Here is a 19,029-nt window from a genome sequence, read left to right as displayed (position 1 = left end):
ATTTGAACAGACGATGTATCGATATGTTGCAGAAAGTGGCACTGCCAACCTGTTACATATTTTACTGTGAATGGCAAAAATAATAACATACCGACCCGTGCAAAGGTTGGATTTTGTGCAGAAATATTCATAAATAAAACATGGCACACGATCGAGAAGTGCTGCGTATGATATGGGAAGGTCAAATTGGCATTTGCTTCCAGGCAGACAGCGAAGAAATTGTCGGCCTCAGACCAGAGCCCTTCTACTTAATGGTCTCACGTCTCAGCTACTTGCCCCTGGTCACAGACAAGGTAAATACAAGCAACAAAAAACAAAAACAATCCTTTTTCACTTGTGTATGTGATTGATTTGCACTAATTTTTGCTGTTAACAGGTGCGAAAGTATTTTACCCGCTACATTGCTGCCGAGCATCAGGAAGGCGCTGTTTGGTTCGATTTCAATGGAACGCCGCTCCGTCTGCATTATCCAATAGGTACTTATAAATAGGCGGCGTTATGGGCGTAGCAGCTCGAATTGTAAATTGAAATATTTTAATATGCACAGGTGTGCTGTACGACTTGCTGCATCCCAATGAGGATGGGACACCCTGGTGCATTACCATACACTTTTCCAAATTTCCCGAAGAGACACTTGTCAAATTAAACACAAAGTATACCATAGACTAATATTAATATTTCTATATGATTAGCAGCTAATAAGCTTTATTAACCATTGCAGAGAGCTGCTGGAATCGCATTACTTGGCCTGCCTAAAGGAGGCCGACGTGCTAAAGCATAGAGGCCTTGTGATCTCAGCCATGCAGAAGAAGGACCACAATCAACTTTGGCTGGGCCTGATCAATGATAAATTCGATCAGTTCTGGGCGATCAATAGACGCCTAATGGAGCCGTACAACGACCAGGAGTCATTTAAGAACATTCCAGTGCGTTTCTACTACGACGATGTAAGTGCAAATAGCCAAAACAGTCAATGACTATGATAAAAGTAGGAGGTGTTAATGTAGTACAAGCATACTCAATTGAAGAATGTGTAGTATTGATGTAGTTCCCATCAAAGCAACTAATAGAAAATATGAGATCTCTAAGAAGTATCAGCTAAAATATTAAGAGCTAAAGGATTAGTGTTAGTATAGTAAAAGTAGGAGTTACATAGAGATATATTAGTATTAGGAGTTAAAACAGTATTAACAGCTATAAGAATACAATTAATGGCTTATACAATCCAATAAAGTGTTGTTGGTTCATAAAGCTGCTATTAGTTGTTTGTAAATCTATGTAGAAGTAACGATATTCGTAAAACTGCTGAGCTGAGTTTACCAACTTACCAACATTAGGAGCTCTTTTCTAAACTTCATGAGAAAATCAACTCATGTTCATTAATGCTAAATAGGAGATTTTTATATGCTTTATGGCGCTGGAATGACTTTATCCTTGATACCTGTGACGTACATACATTTGTAGAGGACGATATAAGCATATTTGTTATGCTAGTTTTCAACTTATAGAATTATATATAGACTTACTGTACGTGCATCTCTCTATTTTAAAGTAAAGTATGAAAGCTGGAGACTTTAGAACTTTCAGAAATTTATCTTCATGCATATGTTCGTCTTATAAACTGGTATACAACATTTTGTATTCGTCTAGCTGCGTGGCATATAATATAACAATTTAATCCTCAGGTGGTTCCAGGAAGTTGTCAGGCATTGGGGTAATTAGCGCCTTTGCAAAACGATAAAAAATAATATATTCACGCACACCGAGAGTACAAATCTTGATATATCCTGATAACTATTAGGGCTAGAGCCTATATAAATGTAAATATCCGCAACACATATAAGACCGTGCTGCAGCTTTTGTGTATTTGAAACATCGGGGAATCTGTTTGGTAGCTGTTGACTTTACAGCTTGTAGATTCCAAATATTTAATAGATTTTCAGCTATTTACCAAATGTATTTTTAACAGATCAAGTTGAACGTATTCATTCTTATAAACTACATAGCTGACATACAAAAAAAGTTATACCTTCCATAATGTTACTTTAAATTTATAGGTAAATCCGATTGTAGCTTTCTCAAGATATAGATTTATAAATCATCTAGTTAGTCCAGGAATATATACAAAAATATCGTAATAATAAATTTAGCTCCGTTTTTTAACCATGCACGATTATTATGTAGTCAATAATGTCAAATTGGATCATTTTTATGTGTATGCTCTATTTCATTCCAAATGTAGGAGTAACAATATGAGTCTTATTGTCCAGACAATTTGTTCATTATCATTGCATCTTCTTATTGCATTGCCAAGTGGCTAACCTAACCTCACTCATTGAAATCTGTTCAAATATCCCGAAATCCCTTTAGGCTATGAATTAACATTAGGCAATAAAACTAATGTTATGCAAAAGAGAGTCTTATTCTTACAATCTCACGGTTAAATATTGTCGAATAACTGCTGACCATAAGGTAATATAAATGCAGATCCTTCTTATTGCACTGCCAGGTGGCAACTTTGTCTGCCACAACAGCGAAACCTCACACAATGAAGTATATAGAATATATGCGAATAAATCTAGTTTTGATATATCATATGCAAGCATTAGTTAATAAAAATAGTAAAATATGTTGATTCAGGCCAAGATTTATATGTAGGCGCTATTAGACTAATTGGTTTTACGACAGCTATAAAGCTTATTTGATGGAGATATTTCGGGACAGACGTGTTAATTATTATATGATATTGACGCATTATATGTAGATTGTGGCATATCTAAATTGACGTTGTCTAAGCCCTATCTGGCACGTGCAGCATATTTAAACTGAAGATATAGAAGATAATGCTCTCCCCTCTCCCTCTCCCTCTCTCTATCTCTTTGAATAGGATTTTACGTACATGCAGAAGTTAATATCGCCGCTGAATGAAGCTGGACAAAAGAAGAATCTGGCCGACCTGATGGCCGAATTATCAACACCTGTGCGCAAAGCAGGTGAGTGCACATACATATATACCACACCAAGAATATATATTACAATGTGTATATAGTAGAGATATGGGGCAGCAGCAGCTATCAATTAGCCGCAGCCTCTCAAAGCCATTTGCTTGCATTCTTATAGCAGCATCCTTAGCAGCTCAGTCTTTGTCGCTCTCTCACTCTCGGTCTCTCTCTCTCCCCCTCTTTAGCGTCGTATTCATTAGAAAAGCGGCCAAAAAAAAAAAAAAAAAAAAAGGTGCCAGTCAGTCTGGCCGAAACGTCGTCTTGTCGGCTCTCGCTGACTTATTTATTTTTCTATTGAAGCGCACACAAAACGAGGCAAAGCCGCTGGCAACGCCGCCGACGTCGACGTCGCCGCTGACGTTACTGCCAATCATTCCTCAATTCATCAATGTCGCACAGCAACAACAACAACAACAAAAGAACTAAAAATTATTGAACAATAGCCCCAGGCAGTCCACGGGACTCAAAGCCGAGAGCCGTGCAGGTTGCCTGTTGGATTTTTTCTTTCTTTCTTCTTTATTTTATTTTATTTTTTTTTTTGTTCTCCTCTCTTTTGGCCAAGTGTTGTTCGAACCATTCAGCTGCCTAGACAAATGTGTGTGTGTCTGCTAGTGTGTGTGTGCTCAACAATAGAGTGCGTGTGGATTTTTCATGGCAAGCGAACGTTGCAAGAGGCGCTGCTGGGTTCCAACTGACCTGCGGCGCCGGCGACAGAGGACGCAAGTGCGAGCGAGTCAGCGCGTAGCTGAGTCTGCGTGCATGTACGTGTAGATGTGTAAGTGTGTGTGTGCCGTGTCGCAGTGGCTTAGGTGCAATAATAGCATTGGGAATTCCACAGCTAGACAAAAGGCGGAACTAAATACCTGCGGCTGGGATTTACGAATTACCACGTGAACAACTACACTAGCCATGCACATTTGTATGTGTGTGCGGGAGTATAGCTGTGTGTGTGTGTATGTGTGTGCAACAACTAATGCCGAAGCTACACAGTGAGCAGGCCTCTTTCATTGAGAAGCATCTAACACTCGACTATTCCAAGTGCATTCTCTCCCTCTCTCTCTTTCTCTCTCTCTCTCTCTCTCTCTCTCTCTGTCACTCTTCACTTCGCTTTATCCTTGCAGCCTGGGACACCTTGTGGCATCTGTTCTCGCTTAGAGCGAACAGCAGGTTGGCCCTGTGTCTTGTGTCTACGGCGGGTATTTCCCCGGACTACAAGGTGTGAAATTTTTATTTGCATGCTTCGCCCCGCACTTACTTTGCGCTGTTAGCAACATTTTGTTTTATTTCATTTTCGTTTATTTTTTTTTTTTTCTTCGTCTTCTTCTTACTCGTCATCTCCGACTACCATTTCGTCCTGGTCCTGGTAATTCCCATTTGAAAGGTGAGAGATTTGCTGGCGAACAAAAACCGATCCTTTTTCGTCCAATGGATGCCCACAATTTTCTGGCTGTAACACGTATTTTCCCAAAGGTCATCCAACGTGACAGTTGCAATACATTTCTCTTGTCCTTGATGCTTAGACACATACACTAATACACACACACACACGCACATACACACATCTATATAGCAGCTCTTAAGTCTGGCTTAAGTGGGCCAATGGATCAGTCCAGTGCCGTGCACTTAGACACAAGTTAATTCCCGATTAGGTCAATTGAGCGCCCCCAGCAAAGTGAAACAGCAAGAAAATCTCCTGCATCGATATGCTAGGTATATTTCATTGTGCAATTACTTAGCTAAATTGATTGTTTCTGATGTTTTATCGGTCTATGCATTAGTATTGCCAGTTCTATTATTGCCTTTGGATTACGATAGTTATGATCATAATGACGAATTCGATGGACGATGCGAGTAATAAAGAATTTATAATGATACTATAGTAATTGTTTATTACTCTTATTATTCGTGTCATCATTATGATTATTGCTAATATTTGTTTATATAATTGTCATAACTATTATTAATGGCGCTTGTATCCTCATTATTTATAAGCATTAGACATACCATTAGAAATATCATTGTTATTATATATTATATATCATAATTATTGTTACCATTAGCTACTTAGCTGTCGTTAGTAATCCTATTAATACATATTATTGTCCTCATTGTTATTAGTATTATCATTTTTATTATTATTATTATCAATGGCAATTTTATGATGCTGATTATCATAATAATTCTTGTGATTATTATTACATTAATTTGCATCATTCTAAGTATCACATTCAATTTCATTATCATACTATGATCATGATTATTATTATTATAATTGTTATTATCATCATCCTTATAATTCTTATTACAATCTATTACAACCTATACAAGCCTCAGAGCTTCAGCAGAAGTTGGTAATATCATCACTATCATTATTATTAGAGACTATATGGGCCCTAAATGTTTTAAAGCACATATATGGTTTTTATTTGTAGTCCTCATAAAAAGCGTACACCTCATAAGCAGCTTATCGCCAGAACCATACAAACATATTCATTTGATTATATCTGATCTTTCTATATCAGATCAACTCGGAAAATATGCTTCATACGCTCAATCGAACACGAAATATGAATAAAAATATTTTAGTTATTTAAACACAAACAAGATTAACATATTTGATATTAATATAGATTATGTGTGTTCGGATAAATACAAGGGAACAGCTATACTTTAGTAGAACTATTAAAATTTAGTAATTCTTGAAAATGGAGTGGATAATTAAAAAGAAGAAAACAAAAACGATTTTACATTAGCCCAAGTGCATATATTAAGTTTTTTATATGTATGTACATATTTTTATGGATATAATTATTGAGAACACTTTCTATTAGAGAGTATAGATCTTCAATGCTATTTCTCAGTAGAAGCAAAATACATGTAATTTATGAAAAGTCATTTGACATCAATAGAAACGATTTTCCAATCAAGAATCATTTTCACTTTTCCAATTTATGCAAAAGTTCAGCGAATCGAAGAGGAATATACTAGAACGCCCCCAAGAGTTGGGAGTATGTATGCTACAGACAGACCGAACCGAGAACTCATTCAATGGATATGTTTATGAACACACCCCCAACCCCCAGCCCCCCGACCCACGACCCCCACACACAGGCACATACATAACACGAGTTGTTTATAGTGGGGGCTTACTGCGTCTAGCATTGCCTGTAATGATGATCCGTTTAGTGGCCCCTTCCAGCTGCTGCCGCCCCTCCCCTTACCCCCTACCCCCTTTAGCCAGTCTGTTGCCAATTGCAGTTTTGGTGTAAAAGAAGAAAGAAACGTTTTACCGACACCGCCACCACCTCCACCGCTGCCGCTGCCGCTGCTGCCGTTAGCATCCGCATCCGCCATTGAAACACCCACAAATCACATTCAAAACGTGGTCAACTGTCAGCGGGTGGATGGGGGACTGCGGGGGCAATTGCACGCACGTACGTATGTGAGTGTGTGTGTGTGTGCGTGTGCAATGCGTGCATTTTCATAGAAAATTTGTATTTAAATTGAAATGAATTTCAAATATACAATGCAGTCGTCGTGGCGGTTCAAAGTAGATGCCATTCCGAGAAATCAAAAAAACCTAGCAACAACAACAACAACAACAGCAGAAGCAGCTAAACGCGGCCCGAGAATCTAAAACGCGTCAAAAATAAAGAAAACGCATTTCTGTGCGACTGCGCTGCAGCGGCGGTGCCGCTGCTGTCTACTTTTTTCACTGTATGTGTTGTTTTTTTTTGCTTCGCTTTTATTTTTTTGTGCAGTGCGCGCGGCATGGGGAGAGAGCGGTTGGCGGGAGCCCATAGCACAGGCGCTTTCATGATTTGCCGCCGGCTGCGAGTGGCGGATCTGGCGTTCACCGGAAAGCAGCGTCAGCTTCAGCTACAACTACAGCTACGGCTACGGCTACAGCGTCGGCGTTGGCGTTGGCGGCGGCGTTTTGGCTTTTTGAATGCTCGCACACACACGCACACGTACGCACGCATGCTATCCAGTTGCTCTCTTCCTCGTCTCTCTCTCCCTCTCTCTTTCCTTTGCTGTGTCTAAAATGCTCTCCCAATTCGTGTGCGTACGTGCGTGTTGGGCTGCGTTTGCATTGGTATTGGTATTGGTATTGGTATTGTTTGCGCCTGTGTTTGCTAAGGCTGCTCTCGAATGTGTGAAAAGGAAGTTCTGAGATATCACCTCCGCTTATTTGTATTTACACCTCCACCTCCGCGGGCAACTTCAACTCCACCTTGCCCGTCGGAAATCGCACCTCGCGCTAACAGCCCAGCGCTTGTATATTTATCATGTTGCCTCGTCTCCCCGTCGCAGCCTGTTGCCGTTGCTATTGCTGCTGCATCATGTCTTTTATGGTCAGCAGTTTTTGGCTGCTGCCGCTGCTGCTGCTGTCTCTCTTTGCCATTGTTGCTGTTGTTGTTGCTGCTGCTGCTGCTGCTGCTGCTGCTGCTTGTTGCTGTGTTGCATTTGCCACCTTTGCATTTGCTTAGTTCCATTTCGACACATTTTCGTTTGCATTTCGTCAATCAGACAAACAATGCACAATGCAATCAGGACGACCCTCACCCTCGCCCTCACTTGCTCTCTTTGTGCCTGTATGTGTGTGTGTGCACATATCTATGTGTGTCTCTGTGTTTGCTTGACAATTGTTTGCGCCACGCCCTAGCATTTTGGGTGGGCTGCTTGGTGCGCTGAGCGGCAGCTGCAAACAAAAATAACAAAAAACTAAAATGCAAGCAACAAGTTGGTCCTTTGAATTCATTTTGTCTCTCACAAATTTTGAACGAAATCCGCTTAAAATTTAACGTCGTTTCCACTGGAACGACACATACACACACACACTCGCAGACTCTGACTGGCTGGAAAGCTCGTCACATTAAGCTCCCTCGCTCATTCGTTTACGTTCTCTTTCCTTTAAGCTGAGCTTTCAGCTTTCGTCGTCGGCTTTCTTCGGCTTTTCTCTTAGCCTCTCACCGTTCTCTTCGCTCGTTCGCTTTGCAGCGTTCGCTGTTTTATCAGCTTTTAACTGTTTACATTAGCGCCTTACAGCGCTCCGTACTCACATCCGAATTATGTTCTCAATCAATTTGATCTCATCGCATGTTTGTCTCTGTCTGTATATACACATACCACGCCACAACAGACCACAGCGCATATCCAGCCAACCGGCAGTCGGTGGCCCCGTCTCTCTCACTCTCTCTGGTGCCTCCATTTCCTGTGCTACGTTTTGTTTATGTGCTTTTTGGCGTAATTTGCCGAAAAAATGCTCGCTCAACAGCTTTTAAAGGGTATTTGCGCTTTGCATTGCGATGAGGTTACACAAAATATAAAAAAAGCTTTAAAATAACGGCGTCGCTATATATTTTTATATAATTTGTAAATGAAAGATCTGTTGTGTGTTGTTTCTACATATAATTCTATGAAAATAGTTAGGGTATTTGCCCGTTGCACATATTTTAACTAATTACATTTCCTGCTGCTTCAATTCAAAATGGAATTTTAATTTTGTCTGTCGCCTTTGGTTGACAACTTTGTTTCTCAGTCAAAACAAACTTACTGCAAAATGGTCAAGTTGAACTTCGACAACAACAACAACTTACAACAACAAATAACAAACAATAGCCCCAAAAGGCAGAGTATCAGAATCAATTGATATTGCAGTTTTAATCACGTCAACTGAACTCGAACGAAAAGAAAATATGCAATCGATATGAATATATATCTTGCGATCGAAGACGACCGGAACTGAAGATCGCCGGGCCATTGCGACAATGAATCGCTAAACAAAGATACTTTATCTATCAAACTTTCGAAACGAAACATTAATCAACGCCCAGCAATGCCGAATATTCCAGTCCATACACGAAATTCTATGTGGAAAATAGTCTTGTTTCTTTTTTGAAGAAGCAGATCATGCAGGTCGATATACTAAATTGTGTTGTGATATATAGTTTGTGCAATGATTAGATAGAGATGGGAAGTAGAACAAACCAAATATAATATAGGTGCTCATAGTATATCTTAATCAATTAAATTGTAAGCTAATCAGCTAGATATGATCTAGAGACATATATTACACTCTATGTCTATATATTATATTAGCTGAGTGCTTAATTAATTCAAGCAAACCAAAATAGAGATCTCTTAAAGCCGAAACCTTAGAAGCTAATTGAATAACTGGCTATAGATCATTGATCAAAGAAAGAGATAGACAGAGAGGCTCTACTATATTTCTATATATTATATTATTCAGACAATCCAAAATATAGATCCCTTAAACCGAAATCCTAGAAGCTAATGCAATAACAGGCTTTATTAACTATACAGAGATCATAGATCAAAGAAAGAGAGAGAGAATATTGCCTTGCTTGTTGGTTTTATTCGTTTATAGAGCACAATCTATAAAATTATTATTATGATGATTGGCTTTCTTATCAGATACGTTGAACATTCGCGCTGCAATGGTTTATTTTTAGGCATGAGCTATGCGCCTCCAAGACTTCAACACGCCCCAAAGTCAACTGATTCGAACCACAGCAACAACAACAATCGCAATGGTTGTCGTTTCGTCAATTGTGACTCAGTTGTTGTTGTTGTTGTTGTTGTTTTCAATAATAAGACTGTTTGGCGCCATTCTTTGCATTGGGCTCGTGTGTTCATTAGTCGTCTTATTACTGTTGAGTCCTGCACTAGCATTAGTATTAATATTTGTATTATTATTAATTGTTGTATAATATTAGAATAGCTATTGATATTCCTAATCGTTCTAGTATTGGGATTAGTTGCATTAGCTTAACTATTGGCAACTTAATTGGCTTTAATATTACTCATTAGCGCTAATATTAGCATAGGCATTAGCATGAACACTATCTTTAGTGTAGCCTTAGTATTCGTACATATAAACATTAAAGCAACCATTCGTAGTTATAGTTTTGTAATTATTATTATTTTATTATTATTAATACTAATATTAATATTCGCATTTGCATTAGCATACTAATAATAATATTCGCATTAAGATGTTATAAGCATTAGCCTTAGTATTGTCATTCGCATTGTCATTTAGATTACATTCACATCAGCATTATCATAATATTTCTATTGAAAATAGTATTAGCATTGATATTAGTATCTGTCTTGGTATTGGTATTAGCTCTAGTTTTAACATTAATGTAACGATTTCAGGAATGCCTTAGTTCATCCAGAAAAGAGTTTTGTAATGACATAGAGGTATACTCCCCCTCCCCATACTATCAGCTAATCATATATCACGTCAAGCTCCTTGCTCGATCTTTGGACAACTTCACTTGACACACATTCAACAATGCAATGCGCTCTGTACTTATTTGCGTAGTTTCTAATGCGCTGTAGGCCATACACACATGCACACATACACACATACACACACACAAACAAACATACGTACGTATATAACACCATCATTCATGGATCACCCTCCATTCGGTGGGCGCGTTTTACAAATCGAATCAAATGGAATCGTATCGTACATCGTCGTGCATTTAATACGTATGCGTCCTACTTGAACTCGGGCTCGTTGCACAAATCTTATCTCTGGTCACACTCATCCACACTCCTCGCGCCCCGCTCAATCGCCCCTGCTGCCCACACTATGTAATCAGGCATTATCACAGCCATACTATACCACATATGTATATATGTATAATATATATGGTATATATACATATATGTATGTGTTTTATATATGTATATTGAGTGCGATATGGCCTGTGTGTATGTGTGCTACTTATTTGCTTGTGCATATATATTTATATGCGTGCTTGAATACCCTGTAATCGAACAGGGGGTATAATCGAATTTTGAATATTACGAACAATTTAAAATATATTTATAGATAATTGTATATATGTGAATATAGACTTTCATTCCGATCTCTGGTGACTTATTTATATTAGATATTATTTCATGGTATATTTACATTCCTTCTCATCTGATGCATATGGTATGTTCACGTCTATATCTTGTATGATCATATGATGCTGTATTATCGATTTCTTGTAAGTGAAGGCATACCTTCATTAACTAATGCACGAACCATAACTTAACTAGTTATAAGGAGATTTATATAATATTATGTAAACGTATCTTTAATGAAAATACCATTTAGCGATCGCATAATGTTAGGTGATCATTCCAATAAGATCATAGCTAACTGGTGCTACTCACTTTGGGCTTAGATAGACATCGACAATGCGATTTCTATTCGTAAGACTTTGTCTAAATACGAATCGTCCTCAATTACAACAATGGCTTTGTTAATATGGATCGACTGATCTTACGAACGTCAAAATGCCTGGGGTGATTTTTTTTATTCTATGGTGCACGTGCGTCTACAATTGCGGAGCACTGTGCTATAGTAATCTATAATTACAATATACCTAGCTATAATTATAAATGACGAAATTCGAAAGCAATGATCGGCCCACTTCAGAGCATTGTTGTTGCTTATCGATTAACGGTCGCGCCTAAGCAAAAGTCCCATGGTCGATAATGCGTGCCGTGATTTATATGGCAATCAGATGGCAGGAAATACTCATATATGGGCCTATATATAGTCCCAGATTATGCCAACTGGGCGCCATTTCTGATTAAAACCATCCATAAAGAAAGAAAAAGAGAGAGAGATAGTAGGGTAAATACCGAACAAGTGTAGATCGCTAATCGATAAATTAACGATAGTCCAGTGAACTCGATAAGAATAGCAACTAGAATTGTAGAAAATTGGAATGGAGGTTCGACGGAAATAGAATAAAGTAAAATTGAAAACAATTTTTAAAGAGCCTCTGGTCCATTGATTCGATTAATCTTAACTAATTTTACTTTCTCTATCTTCTTCTTTTCCAAACTTTCAGTTGGCTTTCGCACCCATGGCATTTGCCTGCCGGAGGAGACGCAGTTGCAATGGATGTCTGAGCATATGAGCTATCCTGACAATTTTCTGCATTTATCGGTTGACTATGTGAGCGAATAACTCAGCGGGAGGATAATAGAGAAAGAGAGAACAATTACAAGTTGGAATGAGTTGCCAGAGAGTGCTCCAATCCAATGCTTTAACCCAGGGCCGATCTGTAAACGGATCGATTTACACACACTTACCAATAACTATAGAAACTAATTAATTGTTAAGTTCAATGTACAATATATGAAATATTTATGTACCATATAGTTATGCGATAATATATATAGCTTGATTTAGCATTTATACTATATACAGACACATCTAAAGCAAAATGGATTTGCACTCTGTCAATTCATCGATCACACCGGTTCGTAATATTTATTCCCGCATTATTCTCTTGCCGACCAACGGTTCGTGACGTTCTATTTATAAGTCCACTGTACTGGGGTTCATTCAAACGCGCCGGGCCGGGCCGGGCCCTAGGAACTGTACACAACGTGGCGAAAATCGTGCCATAAATGCTTATCAATTTCAAAAGAAAATTCAACAACAAGCCAAAGAGACGAATGTGAAATACCCTGGAATGAATCTAAGCTGGTATATTGAATCAAGTTAAGGCGGCAGTGAAATGGAACTTCAAAAGCTATATAGAACAAACTGAGGATCTTAAAGCTACTATTTTATGCCATATTGAAGATCAGTTATATTAATTTTTATTAAGATTATCTATGTGTGAATATTGATATCAATAAATAAAATGTAATACTTATAGTTCTTTGATCGTTGCCAAAAATCTAACATTGATGGAGATGATGTAAAAGTTAAACCTAGTAGAAATGGGGCTATCGTTAAGAAAGAAGGATATAAGAGAAAATAATGATGGAAAATAATTCGATCGAGGCAATGAAACTAGAAAAACCTCATTCGATTGAGACCCAGGAGCTTATATAACTATATCTATCGATATCGATCTTTGTCACAACTTTATAGCCTTTATTATAAAACATGAGCGCTATAGGTCTATGACGTAAAAATCCAGAAAATAATGCTTTAATCAAGTCAAGAAAACTTGTCAAAAGCTCAACTAGATAAACCTAAGTCTACAGAGACAAAGCTTCTATAACTATTCCACATCGATAACTATTTATTGATCGATAACTTTTACGTTCATCCAGCCTACTTACAGGGTATACAGAAGTCGTATCGAATCGAAGCACTTCGTACGCTGCGATTGGGTTCATTGATTAGGCCACTCGCAATTTTTATCCCTTGTCAAGATAACGGCGACCTTACACAATATTTCAGTCAGCTCCACATTTTAGCGATATTTTATTCTCTCTCTGTTTTCATGAATTATTTGAAGAGCATCGATTTGAACAAAATGTCAGCTAAAAATAGTGAACGCCACTTGAGAATGATTAATACGATGATAATTATATATAAAATATATATATGTTTATTCGATTAGTATTATTCATTTATCTAGGTCGCTGGGTAAAATGGACTGAATGCCCAACCCAACGCGACAATGAAAAAGAAGCAAAAAACAAGAAGAACCAGACGAAAGGAAGCAGCGTGAGCTTTGGAAAATTTATGGCTTTGAGTTGGCGAATCGTTTATGACAAACCCCTTAATGCTCAGATATGGACATTATCGGCGCCTTGATGGATCTGTGCGGACGGGCTTTTGCATGTTTTTTTAGGAGCTGCAACAAACCCATAGGAAGAGAGTCGTTCCGTTTGGACATGGATGGTTTATATATTTGTCCACTTGGTCACTGATCGATCCGCGCACTTTACTCTGTCCAAGTAGATGCGGCCCAGTCGCATGCTCGCCCGACGACACTCTCGAGTGGAACCAATAGCTTACGCCACAATAAATAAACGATTTATTTGCCCATTGCCCGGTCATGCATCAGCCACAAGCGATCCTCGCCGAGTGCTGATCCGATAGCTAAGTGTACTCATATAACGAGATATTTGTATATATAGATATATATGTATATCATATAGGTATGTTGTTATACTTAACTGAATCATTAGCATCATATGCCATTGATATTTATCTATATTTGCCTGTTGATTACTGATCCTCTTCAATAGTATCAACTGATCACTGATCCTCTCTGGTGATTCTAGATTCATATGAAGGCACTGTATAAATAGCTCGTGTTGTAGCTGAACGATCTTAAAGTAAGACTCAGATCATAAATCTGCTTTCACTTTTGCTGATCATTGATATTCTCTGATGATTTAGATTTAGATTTTGTACATCAATTATTTAAGCCTGTGATCTGGTAATGTTGGTCATCATATCTTTAAAATTGCAGTATAGATAGTATTTTCAGATTTGTGATGATTACACTAGGAGTTTTAAAAATATCTACACATCTAATCATATAAGATCCACACGAGTATCTACTCCAAAATCAAAGTTATTAGTTTGAAATACTGCATATGGGAGGAGGCATGACTCAACCGTAATATATTACTCATATTCTTCACTTACTGAACAAAGTCTCAAAGTCTGTTACCTGTAGAACCATTAAGATGAACTTTAAACCTTCATAACTTCACTTAACAGGAGTTTATGAATTTGTGATTGGTCTGTTCTTCAGATTTGTGACTGTGTGCCAGATGATAAGTCCAAGATATCTCAAAGATAAGTCAGATATCAGTAGAATACGCGCATGTATGGATCGGAATAGGAATTGTTCTTGGTTAGTTAAGAACGTCATTGGGTCGTATGATGAAATACATTTATAATGTACTTCCCCTTCTCCGCATGAGCTGCAATGCCAATGAAAGAAATTTAGTTCGGTTTGATTTGCTACCGCAATATAAACTGTTATCGTATTTTTTCTATTTTTCTATTTTATTGTCTTTTTTTTTTTTTTTTTTTTTTGCGATATAGAGAAAGTGTATTTCTACTGCGTAAGCAAATCGCAATGATGGAGAACGCTAAGTTGATCCAAACAAATATTAAATATATTATACTTTTATTTACCATATTTCTATATCAAAGAATGTATATAAGAAATGCCTGAATAGTTGGTAAAGTTTATTTTGTGTGTAAATATGTATATATTTATAACGCTTATGTCGGTTTATATTAAATAATAAATATTTATCATAATGCAATTGAGTAACATTTGTGCATCGGATTCTATTCGATCGTTCACTCTTTATTAGACACCTGAATATATCCAATCCATAAGTCAACCAAAAATATATACATAATATATTTGTATATTTTATCCTATTAAATCTATCAATATTAAATAACCAGAAAATCAATTAATAATTTACAAAATTATATTCTTTATTAATTTATTTTTTTCCTAAAGGTTGTTGTATATTGACAGTAAAATACAAATATAATTTTAAGAAAATAATAAATTAATGAAAAATAGAAAATTTTTATAAATTATTTATTTTGTTTTCTATTTTTCATTAATTTATTATTTTCTTAAAATTATATTTGTATTTTTTCTGTCAATATAAAAGAGCCCTTAAGAAAATAATATTAAAATAATAATATATTATATATATAAACAATTCAATACGTATATATGTATATGTATATTGAATCTATTAATAATAAATATCCTTAGAATATATTTTTTAAAATTGTAATTAACTAAAATAAAAAATAAATTAAAAAAAAAAAAACAATATTCTTTTATAACAGTTCGATTTGTTCAATAATATGAATACTTATATTAGTAGCATTGGGCCCAACATTTAGAAATTTTGTATATAATTTATATATTTTTTATATATATTTTTAAAATTTAATCTAATCTTGAAATACAAAACTTTGCTTTATATTTGGCTAAATATTCAAAGAATTGGCATAGAATATACATTATTGAGAGATTGTTGAAGAACAGTTTTGGCCGCACAATGCCGGGCAATGCCCACTCGTTGTAGCTCTTACATATTTACATATATATAAAATGTGAAATAATTGAATATATAGAAACAATTGGATGACCTTGCCAGATGCGCTCAGGTGTACAGTGCAGCATGCTGCACATCAAGAGGAACGAACCCCTAGCAGAACCACCCTAATGGCCACCCTAGCGAGCCGCCCCGCCGCATTCCGCGGCCCGCATTCGCCTCGATTCTCGTTTGTTAACTTTGCAATTTTGGCTGCAGATGATGCTGCACATGATCAACAGGCGCTGCTGCAGATCAGCTGAGTGGCCGGCTCGGTGGTGCGCAGTGTGGCGCGGTGGTGCGCGGTGGTGCACGGTGGTGCTGTTGCTTTGCGCAAATCGTCTGTGTCACGTGGCATTACAAAGAGTCACAAGAATTTCGCTCGCACAGCAACATGAAATAAATCAAAGAAATTCGCAAGACAAAGCAACAAAACGAAATGAAATGCTAGAAAAATAGAAAATGAGGCACATGCCCCGGCTTCCGGGGGCTAGCGGGAGGGGGTAGACGACTACCGGGCGGGGGATATAGTTCTTTTCGATTTGGATGCTACCCAGATTTCAAACAGCAGCCTGCCAGCCACACACAGGTGTATTCTCTCCCCTCTCTCTCTCTCTCTCTCTCTCTCGCTGTCACTCTCTTTCTCTACCTCTCTCTATTGCCATTCCACTATTTGAATTATCAGCAGAAAGATAATTTGCAGTTAGTCAGGTGTTATGCAACAACAAACAAACTTCGTAATTCTGATTTGCAATTGGTAATCAAACATTGCCTTGTCTAGCTATCGTGTATATATTGTAGAATATCCCAGGCGATTTATTGTCACCCCAATCTGATCACAGCTATTTACCGTTCTCCCTTGTATCGCTCATGTGTTTCCCTATCTCTATCTATCTCCAGCCCATCGCTTTTGTATCTCTGTATATTGCAATCAACTGATCTATCTCTAGTTTCTAAGGGGGAATACGAATCACAGAGAGAACATGAATCACCTTGACAGATATCTTAAAACCCATATTATATCCGATATTTATCTGCTCTATGTATCGCTAAAGTATCAAACGGGCGACATATCTCTGCATAGCCTCTTTCCATACGATTCTATCCAAACCCTTTATCGTTTCTCTTTCTCCCGACAATTCACTATTTCTCTATAGCTTTGAAGCGACTTTTCTGACTTCGCTTATATATCTCCTGGACAGTGTCTCTCTATATTGCTTAGTTTTCTGTCAGGTGACAATTTTCTTCAGTTCCCCAAAGGGTAGTATTACGTAAATCTATACAGATGACATAAACAATGACCGCAAGTGGCGTCTCGTAGTGTGTATATGTTTATAGCCGTATATGTGAGAGTGCAAGTCGAGCTTCTTTTTACTTTATTTGATAAACCTCGGGATTTTTATTTATATACATATACACAAAATGAGGGAGTGTATACAGTTTGTGACCTACGAATAACAAGTGAATGCTGGCACAAATACAAACAGAAATACAAGATCTTCAATGATATTAAAGCGGAAAAGATTAGAAATGTAAAATGGCTGAGCAAAGTCCAGCCGAATCTAACAGCTAATATATTCATTATGATATTTGCTAAAGATCGATAAGCGATTTGTGGCAATCAATAAATCTTAAGGGAAGTAGAAAGCACTTTGAAGTACTGAAATAATCCCAACTGTTGTAGCTATTTGGGCATAATGCTTAAATCTATTCCAACAATTTGCGCAAATTAGAGTAGAAAAAGTAGCTCAATGAGACCAACTCGAACAAGATAGCATATGAGCTACATGGGTAGGGTAGTAATCATTTTGTAGAGCATCTAGCAAGTCGAACAGGTCGAAGTATATTGGAATGTCAAACTGATGCGTAGCTAAGGTATTTGCAATGTAGAGTTTCTGGTAAGTCGAGCAGCTCTACGCTTATTGAAACTTCATTTAGTGAGCAGTTGAGATGGGGTATTTCTTATGTAGAGTATCTAGGCAGTCTCTCATATTGAAATCGAGAAGTTTCCCGGATAGGGTATATGTAAAGTAGCTAAAAATTGATTTAGCTCAAGCTGTTCGAGCTTAGCGAACAGTCGCATGGACTCGGTGCGTAGGCAGGGTATTTGTTGGTCTCTTTCGAGCAACTTCTTGCACGTCTTAGCGAAAAATTCTTTGGCAGCAAGCACAACCACAACACACAGGCACACACAGGCACACACACACACACACACACACACGCAGAGTGCTATGCAAAAATATCAACTACGTAAAATAAGTGAGGGGCAGAGCAGCGACCGCGACTGCGACGGCGACTGCGACGGCGACTGCGACGATGACAGCGACAGCGGCAGAGGCAACGTCAACGGCGACAGCTCTGACTGCCGATTGGCGCACACATTGGCAAACGAGAGCACTTTATTTTTAAATGTTTTAAAAATACGAGCATTATAGAATTTAGCGGCTTAGTCATAGCAGCCAGCGCAACGCGGTAGCCGAAAAGAACCAAAATATGCCATGCGAATTGACCAGAACTAAGAAACACAGCACGCGAAAGCGGGGCGAAAGCGAATGGAATGGAACGGCCATACGAAAAACTAAGCACACACACACACACACAGCAGTTGTCGAGGTGCTGGCGATGAGGTGGCCAAGATGAGATGACACACGCAAGATCACGAGATCATACGGACAGAGATTCATCATGGAGCGATCTGGCGCAAAAGCCGAAAGAGCTTTTCTTGTCCGCGCGATGGGAATGATGTGGGAACGAGACAAGGTGTGGATTAAGAGATAACTGAAAGTATTCAAAGTATTCACGAGTTCAAAGCGAACAGAGATCTCTGATGAAACGAACTCAGTGAAAGCCAAAAGGCTTGGAATGGACTGGAATGCAATGGAAATGAGCCTAAGTGTGGAATTGATCGATCATAAGATATCGATAACTAATTGCGAGCAGATGTTGTTGATAAGACAAAGTCGGTAAAATAGGACTGATCTTTTCTTGGTTGGAACGAAATGGAATGGAACTGAATTGCGGAGCCAAAGCAGAGTGATATGGTGATCAGAGTGAAGTGAGGTTAGAAGTGGAGAAGTGGAGAAGTGATCGAAGTATTCGATAGATTTAAATGAATCAATATTTCACATGAAAAGTTACTACTGTAGAA

At 37.9% G+C, this 19,029-nt stretch overlaps 1 protein-coding gene across 1 annotated transcript; it reads left to right on the top strand.

The window, feature by feature from the left end:
• The first annotated feature begins 63 nt into the window (after window positions 1-63).
• LOC6584829 (autophagy protein 5) lies at window positions 64-12,711 on the top strand. Its single transcript, XM_002010434.4, has 6 exons — window positions 64-293; window positions 377-476; window positions 548-653; window positions 722-947; window positions 2,888-2,993; window positions 11,894-12,711. Exons 1-6 carry the CDS (start codon window positions 141-143, stop codon window positions 12,010-12,012), a joined length of 810 nt encoding a protein of 269 aa, XP_002010470.1. The 5' UTR covers window positions 64-140; the 3' UTR covers window positions 12,013-12,711.
• The last annotated feature ends 6,318 nt before the right edge of the window (window positions 12,712-19,029 follow it).

This window comes from Drosophila mojavensis, unplaced genomic scaffold (assembly GCF_018153725.1).
Source record: "Drosophila mojavensis isolate 15081-1352.22 unplaced genomic scaffold, ASM1815372v1 contig_136, whole genome shotgun sequence".
Taxonomy (NCBI): domain Eukaryota; kingdom Metazoa; phylum Arthropoda; class Insecta; order Diptera; family Drosophilidae; genus Drosophila; species Drosophila mojavensis.
This window is presented reverse-complemented; position numbering and strand designations above follow the sequence as displayed.

What these genes read in the sequence shown, in the direction of transcription:
- LOC6584829 (XM_002010434.4), top strand. Translation starts at nt 141, where the DNA reads ATGGCACACGATCGAGAAGTGCTGCGTATGATATGGGAAGGTCAAATT. An exon ending in TGCCCCTGGTCACAGACAAG is followed by an intron (nt 294 to 376) that starts GTAAATACAAGC and finishes TGCTGTTAACAG; the next exon opens with GTGCGAAAGTATTTTACCCG. An exon ending in CTTGTCAAATTAAACACAAA is followed by an intron (nt 654 to 721) that starts GTATACCATAGA and finishes TAACCATTGCAG; the next exon opens with AGAGCTGCTGGAATCGCATT.